Source organism: Neltuma alba, unplaced genomic scaffold, assembly GCF_004799145.2.
Source record: "Neltuma alba isolate B1F8T4 unplaced genomic scaffold, ASM479914v2 tig00012819_pilon, whole genome shotgun sequence".
NCBI lineage: Eukaryota > Viridiplantae > Streptophyta > Magnoliopsida > Fabales > Fabaceae > Neltuma > Neltuma alba.
Window position 1 is genome coordinate 25570 of NW_021637212.1, and position 17974 is coordinate 43543.

The window sequence follows — 17974 nt, forward strand, 5'->3', positions numbered from 1 at the left end:
ACTTGTTCTTCAAATTTCTCCATTTTGAATAAAACTTGGCGATTTTCGAGTCCAGAAAAGATCCGTATCACCTGATACTAAATTATTTCTTCCCACTCTCATCATCATCATTATTCTACTCTCGCTTTTCTGAAGACCTGAAGCCTTGAACAAACCCCCGAGTTAAAAGCACCCTTCAGCCGATAAACAGCAAGATATTCATGGCCCGCTATAAAATTTCCAGCTTATACGGTCTTCCCTCGTAAATTAGGAGCCAAATCTACTCGAGTTATGCCAACACCCACGTCCTATAAAATATAGCCTGAGTTATCATGGGGTAACCAGTCAAAAAGCAGATCGTTCGAAAGGTTTAAGGAACAATTACCTCCACATCACCAACGTCTTACAAAAGGAATATTCACAAATGATAGCCAAACACCCTCACCAATTACCGATTTTAAGTTCCACAGACAAGAAGAGAAAGCATTCATTCAAGACATTTTTAATTCGTTTACATTAAGAGAAGTGAAATAATTTTTCTGGAGCCTTATTCAACCAGTTGAGATAAGGCAGGACCCATCATCCCATGGCATACTTCTGTGTCCAGCTGCGAGCAGTAGCTTCATACTTGGCTCTGTCGGTCTTGTACATGTGAGCGATTTCAGGGACAAGGGGGTCATCAGGGTTGGGGTCCGTCAACAACGAACATATTGACAAAAGGACCTGAAGATAATGGGAAATAGTTTTTCAGCGATTGAACTACAGCAATACATCTAGAGGTGTCGTCAATCAGGTTATCATATAAGAATGAAGCTCCATTTAAAGAAACTGAATAGTATATTTGAATTATTCAATCCTTTATGTATGTCAGATCACATACGATCAGCTTATCAAGATGGCTTAACCTATAGCTCAACTAAACAAAAATCAGATGTCGACAAAGTTGATAGAATATTATACACACAGAAACAATAAAAATCTCGCATATCTAGGCTGCTTCCAGTTTAAACATCACCTATACTCTAAATTCTTCTCTTGGCCCCAGAGGGAAGTAAACACACTAAAACATCTAGAAAAATTCTCAAAGATTGCCACGCAAGTGTAGGTTGAAAACCCATTGGAAGCCAAACCGGTAAAGAATCAGGACGAGTTGAATAAAAACAAGCGGCATGTGAACAGCAACCCGTGGCAATGCAGATATACATCTAGTTATTAGGGGGTGTTTGGCAAAACCAAAACCTAGGTTTCAGAATCACTTTCCCGCAAAACGAGTAACCTCCTCTACATATTTATTTCGTAATCCGTAAAAGCACTTCTGAATCCATGGTTTGGTTTCTATCCAAACACCTCCTTAGTTGATGACAAACCTTTTTTTTTTTTTGGAAAAATTATTGAATATCAAGAGAACCAAGTAATATCAAACCTTGGAAATTGTAAGTGCTGGGCTCCACTGTTCTTTAAGAATGTCAAGACATATACTTCCATTGCTATTGATGTTTGGGTGAAACACCTTAGTCCTAAATGCAACCTGCAGCATGTAGTAAACCAATTTTATCAGTTCTACGAACTTGGCTATCATCTGAGGGAAAAGTACACATCATGAGTTTCAGCTTCAGAAAGACCACGTAAAGGAATCCCATAACAGTCAATTGAAATCCATTTGGCGAGCTAAATGACACAGTAAATCAAACAGGATGGTTCTAAAGAAAGTTGAATCTCTAAGCACCTTAAATATCCAACCAAAAGAAATGTTGGATTAAAAGAGGAGGCTAACATTAAAATCCCGCTAGAATACCCGTTAAAAAACCAGAAGTCTTACTCGAGCAACTCAACTTTCTGTAGAACCGTCCTCTTTTTATTGATTTCTGGAATGTGCATGTCTACATATGCAACAATGATTTAAAAAGGAGAAAAACTGCCAGCACAAATCAATTCTTCCTTTTGGTGGTAATGAAGCCATAAAGCTGAGTATCAGGTACTGCATACATCCGAGTTCAGCTCTAGACTCGGTAAACTTGTACTTTCCTACTATGACAAAAACAGGTAGGTCATGCGCACTCCCATGGAACGGTGCATGGGGTTAATGAAAAACTGTAACTTCCTCGTGCATTTTCCTCACTCAAATATTTTTGCCAATTGCAATATCAAAAAATGACAGCTGTTTCTGTCAATATTTCAAAACATATATATAACAAACTATTTTATTCGTAAGGATTAGGGAGATCATATATTCTATAGAGAATATATAAAATAATTATAAAAAAGTCTCATCAACATGAAATTGTTTTTTAATTTTAGTACTCGTAAAACAAAAAAGCTACCAACATAGTTTTTGAGTTTTCAACACAACTTTGGCCCAAGGAGCATTTAACAGCAATTCATGCTTCCGAGTCTTCAGATACAACTTAAAGGAGAGCATGCTCAAAGAGCAGAACCAAAATTCTTGACAGGAAGTATGAACAGTCATCAACCCACCTCAGGATTATAGCAGCTTGAGAGGAGCAAATATACAAGTGACTAACAAAAGGAACAGCTGAGTATATTATTACCTTCGGTGGCTTGAATGGATAGTCCGGAGGAAAATGAATTGAGACAAGGAAGACACCACCCGCATATGGACTATCAGAAGGTCCCATTATTGTTGCTTGCCAATGAAACATGTCCTCAGCCACAGGACCTAGTATAGATGATGGAGAATTTTAACGTCAATGAAAGACGTAGAACACTTTCAGATTATAACTAGATGTAGATCACTTTCAGATTATAACTAACTTCTTACAACCAACTAAACAACTACTCGGCAAGAGGAAAGTTCAAATCTTACAAGAATAGTTGGCATCACCAAGGATGTTGATAGATAAGCCTTAAAAGCTCATGTAATAATCGCCTTCATGCGACATTATATAACTAACCGCGGAGAGATTCTCAATAACAAATAAAGAACCATGACTTGGCCAGGGCAATCAACGTTCAGAAACGTTAATATACGAAGGATCAAACTAGGTTATAGGTTATGTTATGATTGATTCGCCATCTAACTCAATCCAAAATACATATAACACCGATTAAATGGTACCCAAGACATGAACTCGGTCCTAATGGGCAACAAAGAACAAAAGAGAAAATGAAAATTGTGCTGACCGAAAATTCATAGTCAATTTGTCAATGGTTGCACAGAACAACAATCGATTTCTTTAAATTATACATCTTGGAAAAACATTTTACAGTTCTGCTGTTGGCGGGGAAGGGTTGCAATATAATTTTATCCGATGTGTCTGTTAATCGTGAAAATCAATAGACCCTGGAAGAAATATAAGAAGGGGATCAGGAAGCTCACCCGCGCTGCATGAAGTCGGAGGGTCCTTCTGCAAATCCTTGAGCTCCTTCAAAATGCGTTTCGATGCCATAGTAAACTTCAGGTGAGAGTCCTCAAAGACAGAAGCTAGAAACCACAAATACCAACAATAACGCTTTATGAGCAATCAGATCGTGAAGACCGGGCACCAATAAAATAAACTGCAGGCCCAAGCATCTGGAGGTCGAATTGACAACGACAGAACAGACCACAATCTCCTTCGATAACCACACAGAAGCAAAAACAGGAGACAAAGCACGAAGGCTAAATTACCTGAGGTCGAATTGGAGCAGAGGAACTCGAAAACCAAGAAATTGACAATGAAGCTGCGAGGGAACGAAAACCAGAGAAATAATTGAGGGTGTGGAGGCGAAGGGAAAGATTATAAGCCACAGAGGGGGAGAGAGAAAGAGGAGGGAGAGGATTGCTTCTAGAATTTTCTCAGTATTTGTATTCCATGCTAGCGTAAGATCAACGTCCTGGCCCTGCGTTTTTTCCTAAATAATTTTATATTTAGATTCAGAGGACCGACACAGAAGTTTCGATAGCTAAATGTCGTCATAATGATTAAAAAGTGGGGAGGGGTGCGAAACGGATAAAAGCTGTAAATTAGTCATTTTAGTCAATTTGATTGGCCAAAAAATAATCCATTGGTTCGCGCAGGATTAGATCAATAATTATACCATGGTCAAAAAGATCAATAATTATACGTTATGTAAAGTAAAATCCAAAAAATAAAAAAAATCGTAACGCTGATTATTCATAAACTGGATTTTACCCCAATGCGATGTACATGAATATTAAAATTAATACAAGTTAAAATATTGAATAAATAATCAATTCAAGGCGATGCACACGATAAGGACGTTGTCACTTGGAACAAATGGTTGGATCAAATACTCAACTTTTTTTCTTTTGGAAAAAAGTCATAAACATATTATTCACCTTTAGGAAAATAATTTAACATGCGTAATGAACATGACAGAAGATTGAATATAGTAAACACGTAATAAGGTGACAGAATAGCCTCAACTTATTCCCCCTCTTTCCCATTTCACGGATCACAGAACTCTCTGGGTGTTTTTTTAATACAGATAACTCCCTGTTTTTGGTTAGCGATGATATGGACAATCAAATCGAAGAAATCAGACATTGTATAGATGGCCAATAGAATTCTATCTACAGAGGAAAAACAATAGAGAAGATCGAATAAAATAGAAAAAAATAACCTACTTTTTCTATATATATAAAGACGATCTTACGTTGTATGCATCTTATGTACATACATATAGCTTTTACTTTAAACAAGGAAAAACTGAAGGGCAAGTCTCTGTTAGCAGCCCGTGAGAACTGGAAGGCCGGGGGGGGGGGGGGTAAAAGACATCGACAGTTCCAACTTTTTCCGTTAATGAAGTATTCCTTGAAATTTTGCTTCCCGTAAACTTGCTTGCAGCTGATTTCTTCTTCAATTAGCCGATGGCCTGCAGAAAAATTACGCGGATCAACAATTTAAACATGATTTTATTTCTAAGAGGAGTTCTGCAGAATGCATGCTATCTATTATGTGCAATATGCATTTTCAACTTGATAATATAGTAAACTCTGCAGATTAACCACATACCAAAGTCTGGAATCACATCATGCCGTTTGTTCAAATCATGACAGTAAATATCACCAAAGGACAATTTTAGCACCTCACACACTCCGCATTAATTACCACCAACCAAGAAAGGCGTGTCATTGCAAATTAGAGCGATAGCCGTAATACTTTACTTAATTGACCAGTAAGCTATCATATGATAGCAGTAATTTTACCTGAAAGCAAACATCCTGATATCACATTTAGGTCTTCTTCCTAATCGCACATCGATCTCCTTAACTTCATAGCAAGCTGATAGAAAAGGCACTGAAATCGTGTGCAGAGTCCCAATATCAAAACCAATGGAACCACTCAGATACACATCAAACACAGCTTCATGAGCATTCGACTCAGACTGCGTATCGCCTGCAGCATTTGGATTTACTCCGGCATTATTGTACACTTTCATGTGTGCATCCAAGAAAGTGTCATTCTGGGGATTCTGACGGAACCCAGTAATCTTTGTCTTCTCCAGTTTCACATCCTCACTGGTCACATCAAATGCCAAAGGCCCATAAATCAGTCTGAGCTTTTGATTCTTGTTTGAGACTGTTAGCTCCAATTCCAGAACTGAATTCATCTGCTGTGAGTTATGGAACTGTAATTTGGTCATGTTCACGTGAGGCAACCCTGACCGGAGGAAGACCAGGTAGGAGATACCGATGAGGAGGAGGATAATGGTGAGAGTGAATATTCCGATACAAGCCCATGTACAAATTGAGAAGCAATACGATCGGCAGCGTCCGCCAACATGATCCAATTCACCAACGTCGCTGCGTCCGGACCAACGGAACGGCGGTGGAGGCGGTTGAAAAGGCATTTCGAAGAAGGCATGGCGGCGAGACTTCGCGGCGGCGGAGGGTTTTTTGAGTAACGCCGGCTTGCTGTTTGATCGGGGAAGCTCCGCCGCCATTGCCGACGAAAACTTTGCGTAAGGGGGAAGAAGGGGCTGCCAAGTAGCTCGAACGTGAATTTAGTTTGCCATGGTTGTGAAGGAGAGATTTGTTATGACATTGCCAATACGCAACAGGGAAATTCTATATATGGCAAAATCAGTTAGCGGGTGAAGATACAGTAACAAAAGAGATGCTAGTAACGCAACCGATCGATATGCATCAGAAACTTTTTCATAGATTTCACAAAGTGTTTTTTCTAGTAATTTTCAGCAACTGCCATTAATTTCAGCAAACAAAAATATTGTGGAGATGCAGGGGATCGAACCCTGTACCTCTCGCATGCAAAGCGAGCGCTCTACCATTTGAGCTACATCCCCGATGGTAGTGGGTGAACATTCTATACAATTTCAAACTCTGTTTCTGATGTTAGCAAACCAAAATTCCGTGAGCGACACCAGCTTTAGTTTCCAATCAATCCGAGCAGTAATTTCGTCTTGGAACAAATAGCCAAGCAATATTTGGTTAGCCCTCATGACAACACAATTTTTGAAGATATATTTTTTCTACAAACTTTCAGAAATACTGGCGTTGGTTGGCTGCATATATAGATTTTTTTAAATTAAAAGGGTTCAAAAACTTTAATTTACCGTCTTATTAGTTTCGGTAGATAGATAGAGATGATTCAAATGGTTCCCAAAGATTTTAATCTAACATTTTTCTTAAAAATTACATTTTAATCTGTTTTTTATTGGGCTCGTCTTGTTCGTCGATTCAAAAGCCCAATCTGATTTTGAGAACAGGAAAGAACACCAACAAAACCCAAACCAGAAACTCTATAGTCTGATACGACCCAAATACTTAAGCCTTTTTATATTAGAGCTCCTCTTGCGGACGACGGAGCTTTATCAGTTGAAGTGAAGGAATGATATTTCATCAAAGCCCACTGAACATACTCCAGCAAAAGTGCAACAGCTCAGAAAGACGGAACTCAAGAGTCGTGCAATTGGCATTTGGCGTGGTTAAATCTGACAAAAAAAAAAAAAAGCGGTAATGAAGAATAACCAAAGATCACTATTCAGATTCCATGGTTTGTTGGTCGGGTTTCTTGTCTAAAGTAAAGCAAGATTTGAAATGACCGCACGCTGGATCTCCTCGCTGTAAGGCTGTAATTCTAAACCGATTAATGAACTGCGACAGTGTCGTCGAAAAAAAAAAAAGAGGTTGATTTTCTTAACATTTTTCCAATTGACGAGATTGTACGACAAACTTATCAATAGAGGGCCAGCCAAACAACAAATAGAAGGCAGTTTGGGAGAATGAAGATCATCAATTAAACCCACGATGCTACAAGATATCATGAAAAGATTAGCGGAAAAACCTACATTTTGAACGAAAAACCCCAGGGGACTCCGTCTGTGAAGAAAAATAAATAATGCACAATTGGACAGAAAAGGTTTGAATACAACTGAGAAACCTTGAGTAAGCACTCACTCTTATATACCACTCAATGTTGCTCCCTAAATAACGAATGTCTAGAAATCAATCTTGTATGGAACCAACAAGGAACGCCAGGAAGTAATTTATGGAGTTTGAACGTTGGAGTCCTTGGATTTATTCTCTTCCGAAGACGGCCGGTTCTCTGAGTCAGATTGCCGGATCTCTTCGATCATTCTCACTACATCATCCATGCTAGGTCGCATATCCGGCACCTTTGCCACACAGGCCATGGCAATTTGCAACATTTGAACCATTTCTTCTTCAATGTTTTGATACCTCATTAGCTCCACATCAAAAACCTCAGCCGTCCATTCCTCCCTAACAACAGAGTGGACCCATCTAGGGAGATCAACCATATCATCACGTCCCGGTGACTGGAGGGGTGCTTTCCCAGTAAGCATTTCCAGAAGGAGGACACCGAAGCTGTACACATCTGATTTATGAGTGTGTTTACGCATCTCAATCACCTCAGGAGCGCGATAACCTGCAGCCCTGGAGGGGGCTGCTGGAACATTCATAAGCGGGGTCAAGCCAAAATCAGAAATGCAGGCTTCATTATCTTGGATGAGGACATTTGAGGACTTGATATTTCCATGAGTGAATTTTGGACCCCCAACGGAATGTATGTGGGCAACTCCTCGGGCAGCTCCCAGGGAGACCTTCACTCGGGAATCCCAATCTAACGGAGCTCTTCCACCTGACCTACTACCTGTAATCAAATTGTCATCATCAGTAATAAAGGATTGCGTATAACTTTTTTTATAGCAGGAGAATCACAACGGCTTCTACAAAGTCCTCAAGGAAATGCAAGCATTTTTTTTCCAGCTTGAATATGATACTCTTCCTTTCCGCATTTACAAATTTCTTTGAAGCTTCGGGTTAGAGGTCAGAAAGTTTATACAGGGGGAAAATAGCAAGACTGCATATTTTACTGCAGTAGACAAGAATTTCAGAGTGAAAATCCATCACAAATCAACACACTATAAATCAAATGATTAGGAAATACATCTCAGACTCTATAAATCAAAGGGAGGACACACTTTAACCTCATATGAGAATGATAAGAAAGAAGTATCATCATACAGGAACGAGAAAGAAATTTAGATGATCAGAAATGCATACCATGCAGTAGTGTTGACAGGTTGCCCCCTGAGATATAGTCATAGACCAAAAGTTTCTCATCCTTTGAATAATAATAAGCACGAAGGGGTACAACATTTGGATGCTGCCCAACCCTTCCCACAGTCTCCATCTGCTGTTCAAAGTCTCTCTTGCCCACCACTACTTCCTTCAACCTTTTCACCACAACAGTAGTGGACTCCTCCAATACAGCCTTATAGGCAGTACCATAGCTACCCTTACCCAGAACTTCAGCTGAAGCTCTTAGCAAATCCTCAAGATCAAAATTATAAGAACAGCCTTCAAAGAAAACCAACTTGTTCTTCTCGGGTTCTTGCACGCCACTGCCAAACTCTTCTTTCGGCTTCTCTCCTCTCCCACCACTAGGACCCTTCCCTTTAATTACACTGGATCTTCCATTGTCTTTTTTCTTTAAACAGCAGAGAACAATAACAAGAGCTATAAGTAACAGCAGAACAGCTCCTCCAACAGCGATTGCAATGATAGCTACCTTACTCAATTTATTTTTGGAGCTTTGCCTTTTTGGAGCCAATGGTGGGGCTGGAGGTAAGGCAGGAGAAGGTGTAGGAGGGACAGAAGTGCAGGGTTTTAGAGGTTTTCCACACAAGAGAGAATTCCCTTCAAAGGATGAGTTGGGAAATTTCTGAAGAGCTGGTGGGATAGAGCCATTCAACTGGTTGTAACTTAAGTTCAAAAGCTTGAGCTTAGGGACTTTGAGATTAGGTATCCGTCCAGAAAGGGAGTTGTTCTGAAGGTATAATCTAGTCAGTTCTGTTAAATTTTGTAAAGTCTCTGGAATTACACCGGTGAAAGAATTATCAGACAGATCAAGTACATTTAGTTGGGGTGAAAATGAGGTGGGTATATCACCTGAAAGGTTATTATGCTGGAGGTAGAGATACTGGAGAGAAGGAAGAGAAGTGATATCACTAGGTAAATTTCCAGTGAGTAGGTTGGATCGAAGGCTTATAGTTCTAAGGCTGTCAAGCTTTCCAAGTGTATTAGTTGGGATGGATCCCACGAGTCCAATTCCAGGGAGCCTGACAGAAACAACGTGAGTGCCATTTGGATTGCAAGTGATGCCGACCCAAGACTTGCAGACAGAGCTGGATGGATCCCACTTAAGGTTCCGCTGATGGGGGATAGCATTGGCAAAACTAAGAAGGGCTTGCTTTTCCGAATTTAAGTCAGCAATAGCCAGAGGAAAAATAATAACAATGACCAAAAGGAAAGGTTGCAACGAAGATGAATAGAACTTCATGGAGAGCTGTTTGCTATAACTCACAGAACCTGACTATTAAATTGAGTAACCTCAGCTGAACTTCATATTCCTGGTATAGAAGCATAACCACAAATCTAAGTAAGAAACGGGCATGATGAAGAAATAAGTTACATATGACAACCTAGATTGAATAAAAATAGTGACAACGTAGAAAATGAATGCCTCCCAACACATTAAAGGTTGGCATCCAATCTCACACCAGGAAAAGAAAAGAGCAGTATCCAAATGAACTGAACAGCTGAATTGTGATGCATGAGGGCTTGCTTTGAATAATTAAGAAAATATAACACAAAATGGAAAAGGGGAAAAAGCTCAGTGATGTTCAATGGGGACACTTGCATACTGCACCTTTCTCAACCACCAGAGGTATGAACATCTTAAATGAGAACTATTCCACCAAGAAATTTACTCAAATTAGTAAAACAGGTCCTTTCTCTTCTTTGTAAGACAGGTCGAGCGCGAGTAGGGAATAGAATTTACTCAACACGTGAAGCCAACTGCTAAAAAAGAAGAAGATGGAGAAAAACTGTTGAACAAGAACTTGAGGATAGCATCTAATGTAAATTATAGTCGTATGAGTTGGTACGTTTAGGTTTCGTCAAGCTTTACAAACTATTTTAACCAGGACTGATAACTTGAGCTTATAGTTCTCCATTTTATCCTCAGAATACAAAGTTATCTAGCCAACCACAATCCAACGCAAGCTTTCATCCTGATTTTGTTTTTCCCAACACGAAAAAATAATGACCTGAATCGCTACAAAGAAAGGAATGAGTGGAAAGAAACACAAATTTTCTTTAAACGCATTTATTGATCATGAAGCAAAGCAAGACATGAGAGAGTTAGAGTCGTTGAACAACCAAATTTCCTTAAGAAAATATACCTAAAACACGTTTTTCTACAATTACCTTCAGATCCTAAAGACCAACCAGACCACGACTATCCCAACACAAAATTAAGCCCAAGAAGTGAAAAAAAAGAAAGTTCCCCAAAGCTTAATCCAGGAAACCAAACCCACAATGTCCACCCCAAATCTGAGTTTGAAACGCAGAAGTCAGCATCCACGACTATTACCCGACTGAACCAGATCTACGAGCTGAGTTACGAGTAACAACTGATGTGAAGGAACAAGGAAAGATTTTCGCAGAGTAATCACCTGAAATGAAGTTGAACGAGAGCAATGGGATTCATGGAAGCTCAAAAATAGACGTTAGCAGCAGAGCTGAAGCCCCAGGTCAACTTGCATTTTGCTGAATGGACCAGTGGAAGTTACGGAGAGCCTCGGATTCTCAAATTTTTAGCAGACAAGTAAGAATCTGGAGGCGGGTTTCTTCGGATGGGAACACAGTAGCCCATAAATTAGAAGAATTTTGTTAAAAGGGGCTAGCATTTTATGGTCGGGAGAGTAAAAGCAACTCCAATTGAAGGACTGAAGAAAGAAAGAAAGAGGATCCACAAGAACATCAAAATTTGGAGGGACAGAGCAAAAGGAAAAGAGACGACGAAAAAGAGCAAATTTACTGGCGAAAGTTGCATATAAAATAATGAAGGAAAGAAAAAGCGAGGGCAAGGGAAGGAGAGGATTAAAGTAAAAAGTGGACAGTAGGGCAAAGCAGAAAGCGCATAGCGAGAGTAAGTGAGTGTGAGTGGTAGGAGGAGGGAAGGGGGGGGGAGAGAGAGAGAGACTGCGAGAGATTGGTCAGAATGCAACGGGCACGTAGGCAGACACGTACTGTGAACATGACAGTGGGTGATCCTGCCCTACGACCTTTAATAAAAAAATATAGAACGGACTGTATTGTAAGGAAGCGGTACTAGGAACAGTGTGATTTCTCCTGTAATTACTAATAATTAATCACCCCCTTGGTTTTCTCGTTTTGACCGAAGCGCTAAACGCACCGTTTTATAGCCTTTTACTCTTATCCGACCTCAGTGCCTCAGCGCAGACCTCAAATCGGACTCTTCTGCATGATTGGCTCTGAATTCTGATATTCTCATGTCTGGTGTTCTGGCCAAGTTGTTAACAGGCTTTATAATACTCATCCGGTTCTTTTGATGTAAAAGTCAATCGTGTCTTAATTTTGATTCCAAACATAAAATTTTTATTTTTCATATTTATTATTTTCTTATATATTAATTTAGTTAATTTTTAAAATAATATATGATCAAATGTTGGACAGAGATGTTCTAAAAATATATATCATGTTTATTATAATTAGTTAATTAATCTAATTTTCTTAATTCATAATTCCTGTGTCAAACAGGGGAAGAAGTAAGAATTAAAGAAGGTAATGTACTACCTTTTGCTGTAAAAACTATATCTTATATTTAAAAGCGGAGGCAGTAGTAAAAAAGAGGATTTAAGAGGAAGGTAGAAAGACAAAGAGCATAATTGTGATGGTTAAAGGAGAACCTACATAGTACCTACCAAGAAGCTTCCTCTAATTAACTGGCCAACGTTAGAAACAGGGCATGCTTTATCAGTAATCAAGCGTCGTTATAGTATTAAAAATAGTACTGCGTCCATATACATCATTCCTCGAACTGTTGTTTTCATTGTTTTGTGACATGTAATGAATATATGGTATTGAATCTAACAAATGCAGCTAACTCCGATTTATAAATCACCTTGAACATGTTTCTGTATTTTACTAAAAAAATTTAAATTTTTTAATTTTTTTTTAATTCAACAACTTTTGAACTTGATCATTATTCAGGCTTTGTTTGGAATCATGTATGGAATCACTTATAAATACATTTCATATGAGTCGAGACAAAATTTTATTTACATACTTATCTCATATTCTGTAAATCATACGAGTCATTCCAAATAGGCTCTTAATATACATTATACTTTTAAGAATAAAGTTGATACAATAATAAATGAAGAATAAAATTCTACATTCATGAAAATATTTTTTCTTTCTACCCTATAAATATGACTATTTTTTTTTCCTCTGTAAATACGGCTATAAGAGCATCAAGCAATCATTCCATTTTTTAAGAATTCGAGATGGCAAATGTCACTAGGTTTTATTTTGTCCGAATCTTTCTTTTAGATATTGACTTGGGAGAATCACTATAAACTTTTGAGAGAGAAAAATAATTATAAAAAATTTTAATAATAAGTGAACCGATGTTATTTTTATACTGAAATTTGTTGTTGTATAATGTCCTGTTGTTATCATAACTTTTAGTAGTTATATTTGTTTTTGAGAATGTGATAGCAATTCTTCCTATTGAATTCAACAATAAATAAGATTAAATAATGAGTTTGAGACGTTGAAGCTGAGGCATGTGCTGTGAACATCTTGATTAGAACAGCCTCTTTTTTGGTCACATTGTTGAAGTGTCTTTTACATTTGGTATGGCTACACGCCCGCACACATTTCTGTGCCCTCATTAATACTGTCTCCCATTCCCCATTTACTTGGTTCCTAAGTTTTGCAATTTCACGCCACTCCTTTTTCTTTCTCTTTTGCACTTGTTACAATTACCAGTATTGTTTTATTGTAAGTTAATTAATTACTCCTCCGATCCTTAATATAAGACCCATTTAACTAATTTAATTAGATTAAGGAAGTTAGGTAAGTTAGTTAATTATAAGAAAGGTGACACATTTTTCCTAAAACATCATAATCATCTTTCTTAATACCCCATCTCCCTCTTCTACTTAATTATAGTTGAGGGAATATCCATAGGGGTAATTTAGAAAAAACTGATAAATATGAGAAACTGGTCTTATATTTAGGATCAAAACCAACTCAAGAATTGGGTTTTATATTAAGGACCGGAGAAGTATTAATTTTATTTGAAAACAATCTAAAATTACATGAATTTAAAATCATGGCTTTTATTTCAAAGTGATACGGTTAAAAATTGCATCAAACTTTAAAAAAGTATTACATGGTTGTGTGTGTGTGTTTTTTTTTTTTTTTTTAATTACGATGGTTGGATGGCCCCACAACTCAATGTACATCTAATCAGTCGTTTATTGTGTTCCCACTTTCCATTGGTAAGTAAGAACTTGTTCGAATATTCTTAGGTTTAGATTAGATTGGTTTTTTTGATTGGGTTGATAAAAATAAATGAGGTCTTTTTTTTTTTTTAGAAGGTTCCTTTTTTGTCATGGTTAACCGTCGACCTGCATCAATACGCATGAAAGGCATCAAATCAACGGCGTCCTCCATCTACCTATGTGGTTGTCAATTTGCATGTTTGTTCCAATTCGACCAAAATGACTCAATTGCCCCCACCCCACTTATTCTTTAATTTCTTTCCTTGCATCATGGCGACACTGACCTCACTTCATAACTGAATGTAAATTCAAGTCTCTCATTTAAATTTGAATTCGTCTTCAATAATAATCCACATAAATAGGTGTCCTCACGTATCTCGAATAATCAATTACAGTAATTGGTTTTTCATATTTTCATAAAAAATTTGGATTTTGATACTATCTCCGGTCCTTATTATAAGACCCCGTTTGATTTTTTGTTTGATTTTAATTATAAGACCCCAATCTATTTTGTCTCTCATATTTATGCATTTTTTTTTCCAAGATAATCCTTCTAATAATAATAGTTCTAGCCAATATACTTAATTAACAAGGATATTTTAAGAATAACAACTATTTATTACTATAACTTAACTTACTTCCTTAATCTCCTCAAATAAGTCAACTGATAATTAGGACCTAGTTTTGATTTTATCTTTTGCATTGTATTTAGATGTTGTGCGCTTGATAATTTGATAACTGGATGTAATATATGGTGCATTGTACGAAAAATAAGCATAGGATTCAATTTGATCTCACGATGAAATTAAAGTCAACAGAATATTATAGTGTTGAGAGAATTAGTTAGCACCTCCACCAAATCTTTATTTATTTATTTTATTTTATGTCACTAAAGTCCAATATTCAGCAAGACCACCAGACTATAGTCTATACTAGTGACTCTGATTCAAAGCTATGGTATCCTTCTAGTTTTTATCCATACATTATCCACTGAAAAACAAGTTATATTTTTGTATCAATTCAAGAAATGGCATAAAATTAATTTAATACAGACTACTTCGAATCTCATATCTTCTTACACTAAAACTGCACATTATAAGTTAAATATGGTGGAAATGACATCTCATTCCTAATAAATCATTACGCACACATATATATTCTCTATTTCTCATGAACTGGGCGAGTAGCTTCTAGCTTCCACGTATTTTTCATAATAAATATCACTGCTTGTAGTTTCTTTAAAGATGTGTTTGGTATGAGGGATTTGGGAGGGAGGGGAGGGATTTTAATCATTTCCCCTTGTTTGGCAACACACAAATTTTAGGAGGGGAGGGAAAATTTTTTAAAATTTCCCCTCCCCTCCCCTCCAAAATTAGGAGGATTTGGAGGGAAAGGGCAATATTTTGTCATATTATGACCATTATGCCGATATTTTGTCATGTTGTGACCATTATGTCTATATTTTGTCATGTTGTGACCATTATGCTCACGTCTTAAATAAAATAAGAGCAAAATTATCCATATTAAAATGTTTTTCCCTCCCCTCCCCTCTTTTTTTATAAATCCAAACAAGATAATATTAAAATCCTTCTACTCCCTTCCCCTCCCCTTCCCTCCATTAAAATCCCTCCCCTCCCTTTCCTCTCATTGAGCCAAACATACCCTAAGTTCTTTGATTGTTTTCACTTAGATTTTACTTTGATCCATGAGGAGAAAAGGGGGAAATTGAATTCTAGCCATTGCAAAACAGTACTTTGCAATAAGCAGCAAGATACCATACACTGACTTGTAAAGTGATTTTACTTCTCACGCAGGTTCAAAATTCTCGCTAGGATTACAACAGGACTTATATGCCAAAATATTTATAAATTATTAAGTATTTTCGTAGTAGGACTTAATATATTAGGTTAATTTTTTTTATTCATCAAGCACTCTAAAATATTCTTTTTGCTAATACCCAACATCCTAAAATAATTTTGTTATGCGCCCAGTGTTCTTAAAAAATTTGAGAACCACGAGATATGTGATGATGCAAACTTAGTAAGGAAACAAAGGCCAGAAATAAAAATATCTAGTTGTCTTTTATTTTTTATGTGATGAAGAATAAAGAGTGAAGATATGAGGTACACAGAGAGAGGTGAGGAAGAGACAGAGAAATGCACAAGGATGGATCCAACCACTCTGACCTTTTATTTCTTAAAGAAATTTCAACCACTTCTTCTACCTTATATTCCTGGATCTGGATCCATCCTTTCCCTTCTTTTACAACTCCTTCACTCTGTATTTATATTTCAATCCAAACAATTATGACACCTCCAATTCCTAATATTCAAACACAAGAATAATTAGGTTTTAAAATTATTGAATCTTCTCCCACATGCAAAGACAAAACCACCCCTGCATAATTCAACCAATGCACACCTTTCCACTGACCTGATGTCCCAACCGAACCTGCCCTTTCTTCTTTTTATCATTTCAAATAGCAGGAAAAGAAAAGCAAATATGCATTTTGTGACGTCTGCCACACGATCAAAAGGACAATTCCCCCCATTAAAAATCCAGAATTGAGTTCATAAGAGCAAGGCAGGGCTCAAATTAATGCTTTTGGGCCGACAATTGTAATTTTACAGGGACCCACTTTTATCGATGGAACAGATGTCACTTAATTAAGGGGAAAATAAAGTGGTGGTTTAAACGAGAAAAAGAACATGCTACTATAAAAGGAGAGCAATAAAAGGCAGTGAATCAAATAAAAGGAGACAGGAATTCTAGTCAATGCAAGGTATTTTAACTGGAAGCGACAATGATGATGGAATAGACACTGCAGCTATCAAACCAACTGAGCTCAACAATGTTGTGCTTATTTGGGAAAAAAACACGAACGAAGAGAATTGTGGAACAAAATTGGTGACCAGTGACCAAGCAAGAAATTAATGTATTAGTAATCAAATAGACAATTGTCCAACTCATCATCCTTTCTCTCTCTCTCTATGTATAAGGTTAAGGTGTATAGTGAATCTAACACTCTGAACTATTTTGTGGTGCGTCTAAATTTTAAAAAATATTTTTTAAAATGTGTAGCATCTTAGAGTATTTATTGATGCATCCAGCACCATAAAATATTAAGGGTACTGAATGCACTTAAAAAATATTTTGGGGGTACTTAATGCATCTAAAAAATATTTCAGGATGCTGATGCACCTTCATACTATGAACTACCTTCGATCCTAATTATAAGAGCTAGTTGACTAATTTGAAGAGATTAAGAAAATAAGTTAAGTTAGTTATTTGTAATAAATATATATTGTCTTTCCTAAAATATCCTTGCTAATCAAGTTTATTGGCTAGAACTACTATTATTAGAGGGACTATCTTGGAAAAGAATGTGTAAATATGAGAGACAAGTGAATTATGATTAAAATAAAAATCAACGAGGTTTTATATTAAGAACTAGAGATAATATATAAATATATATATAAAATAAAAATAAGTAATGATGCCTAAACTTTACCCAAAACGCAAGTCATTGCATATTTGAACCGAGAGGCCTCATATGCCATGAAAACCCCCTCCTCCATGCTTTTGTTAACAAGTGATTATTGTTCTGACTTCATCATGATTTCATCAGCTTTTGTCCTTATAATTTTTAATATTATTTTTTCTGGCCAATTTTTGCACTCTATTTTTACTGCCATTTTTTCAATAAAGTAAGAATGAGAATATCCTTAAAAACATTTCAAAAAATAAAGCTTTCTTAGAGTAAAATAATAAGACGCAGAGGTAAACTTTATTAGCTCTAAAATTTCTGTTGAGAGAGATACCCACATTTAGTATTTAATATTATCTCGAATAAAATTGTCTTTAATAAGAGGATATTTATGTTTTTAGCAAAAAAAAATTATTAGCTCTCTTTTTTTATCTTTTAATTGCCGTATACACTGCTTTAACTAGACTATAATACATCTCTTTGCTTTTTCCCCCCTGAATCATGGTTAGGATAAAAACATCTAATCAACGAAAATTGTTTCGTGAAAAAAGGAATGCATAAAAAAAAGGTATTTTGTTTATGATTAAAAAAACAAAAAAAAAAGGTGACTATGGTGGTGGCTGAGTGGCTCTACTCATTGCACACATTTTAATTTTCAAAAAGGGATTGAACTGTTCTTTT

General features: G+C 36.8%; 3 protein-coding genes and 1 non-coding gene across 8 annotated transcripts; all 4 read right to left on the bottom strand.

The window, feature by feature from the left end:
• Positions 1-333: 333 nt before the first annotated feature.
• Positions 334-3768, bottom strand: LOC114731283 (ubiquitin-conjugating enzyme E2-17 kDa). Its single transcript, XM_028918424.1, has 5 exons — positions 3608-3768; positions 3317-3421; positions 2529-2656; positions 1403-1507; positions 334-702 (listed from the first exon to the last, which is right to left on the bottom strand). Exons 2-5 carry the CDS (start codon positions 3384-3386, stop codon positions 559-561), a joined length of 447 nt encoding a protein of 148 aa, XP_028774257.1. The 5' UTR covers positions 3387-3421; positions 3608-3768; the 3' UTR covers positions 334-558.
• A 1377-nt stretch (positions 3769-5145) lies between these two features.
• LOC114731279 (uncharacterized) lies at positions 5146-5886 on the bottom strand. Its single transcript, XM_028918420.1, has one exon. It carries the CDS (start codon positions 5884-5886, stop codon positions 5146-5148), a length of 741 nt encoding a protein of 246 aa, XP_028774253.1.
• A 287-nt stretch (positions 5887-6173) lies between these two features.
• On the bottom strand, positions 6174-6246 carry TRNAA-UGC (transfer RNA alanine (anticodon UGC)). Its single transcript has one exon. It is a non-coding gene; the product is annotated as a tRNA-Ala (tRNA).
• A 1028-nt stretch (positions 6247-7274) lies between these two features.
• Positions 7275-11443, bottom strand: LOC114731284 (probable inactive receptor kinase At5g58300). Of its 5 annotated transcripts, none has more exons than XM_028918429.1 (4): positions 10945-11443; positions 10198-10288; positions 8489-9837; positions 7275-8075 (listed from the first exon to the last, which is right to left on the bottom strand). In XM_028918429.1, the coding sequence occupies exons 3-4, from the start codon at positions 9765-9767 to the stop codon at positions 7450-7452; spliced, it is 1905 nt and encodes a 634-aa protein (XP_028774262.1). In that variant the 5' UTR covers positions 9768-9837; positions 10198-10288; positions 10945-11443; the 3' UTR covers positions 7275-7449. The 5 variants fall into 5 exon arrangements, with proteins under 5 accessions (XP_028774262.1, XP_028774260.1, XP_028774259.1 ...); XM_028918427.1 differs by having other exon boundaries at positions 10137-10285; positions 10945-11442; XM_028918426.1 differs by having other exon boundaries at positions 10137-10288; positions 10945-11442.
• Positions 11444-17974: the final 6531 nt, after the last annotated feature.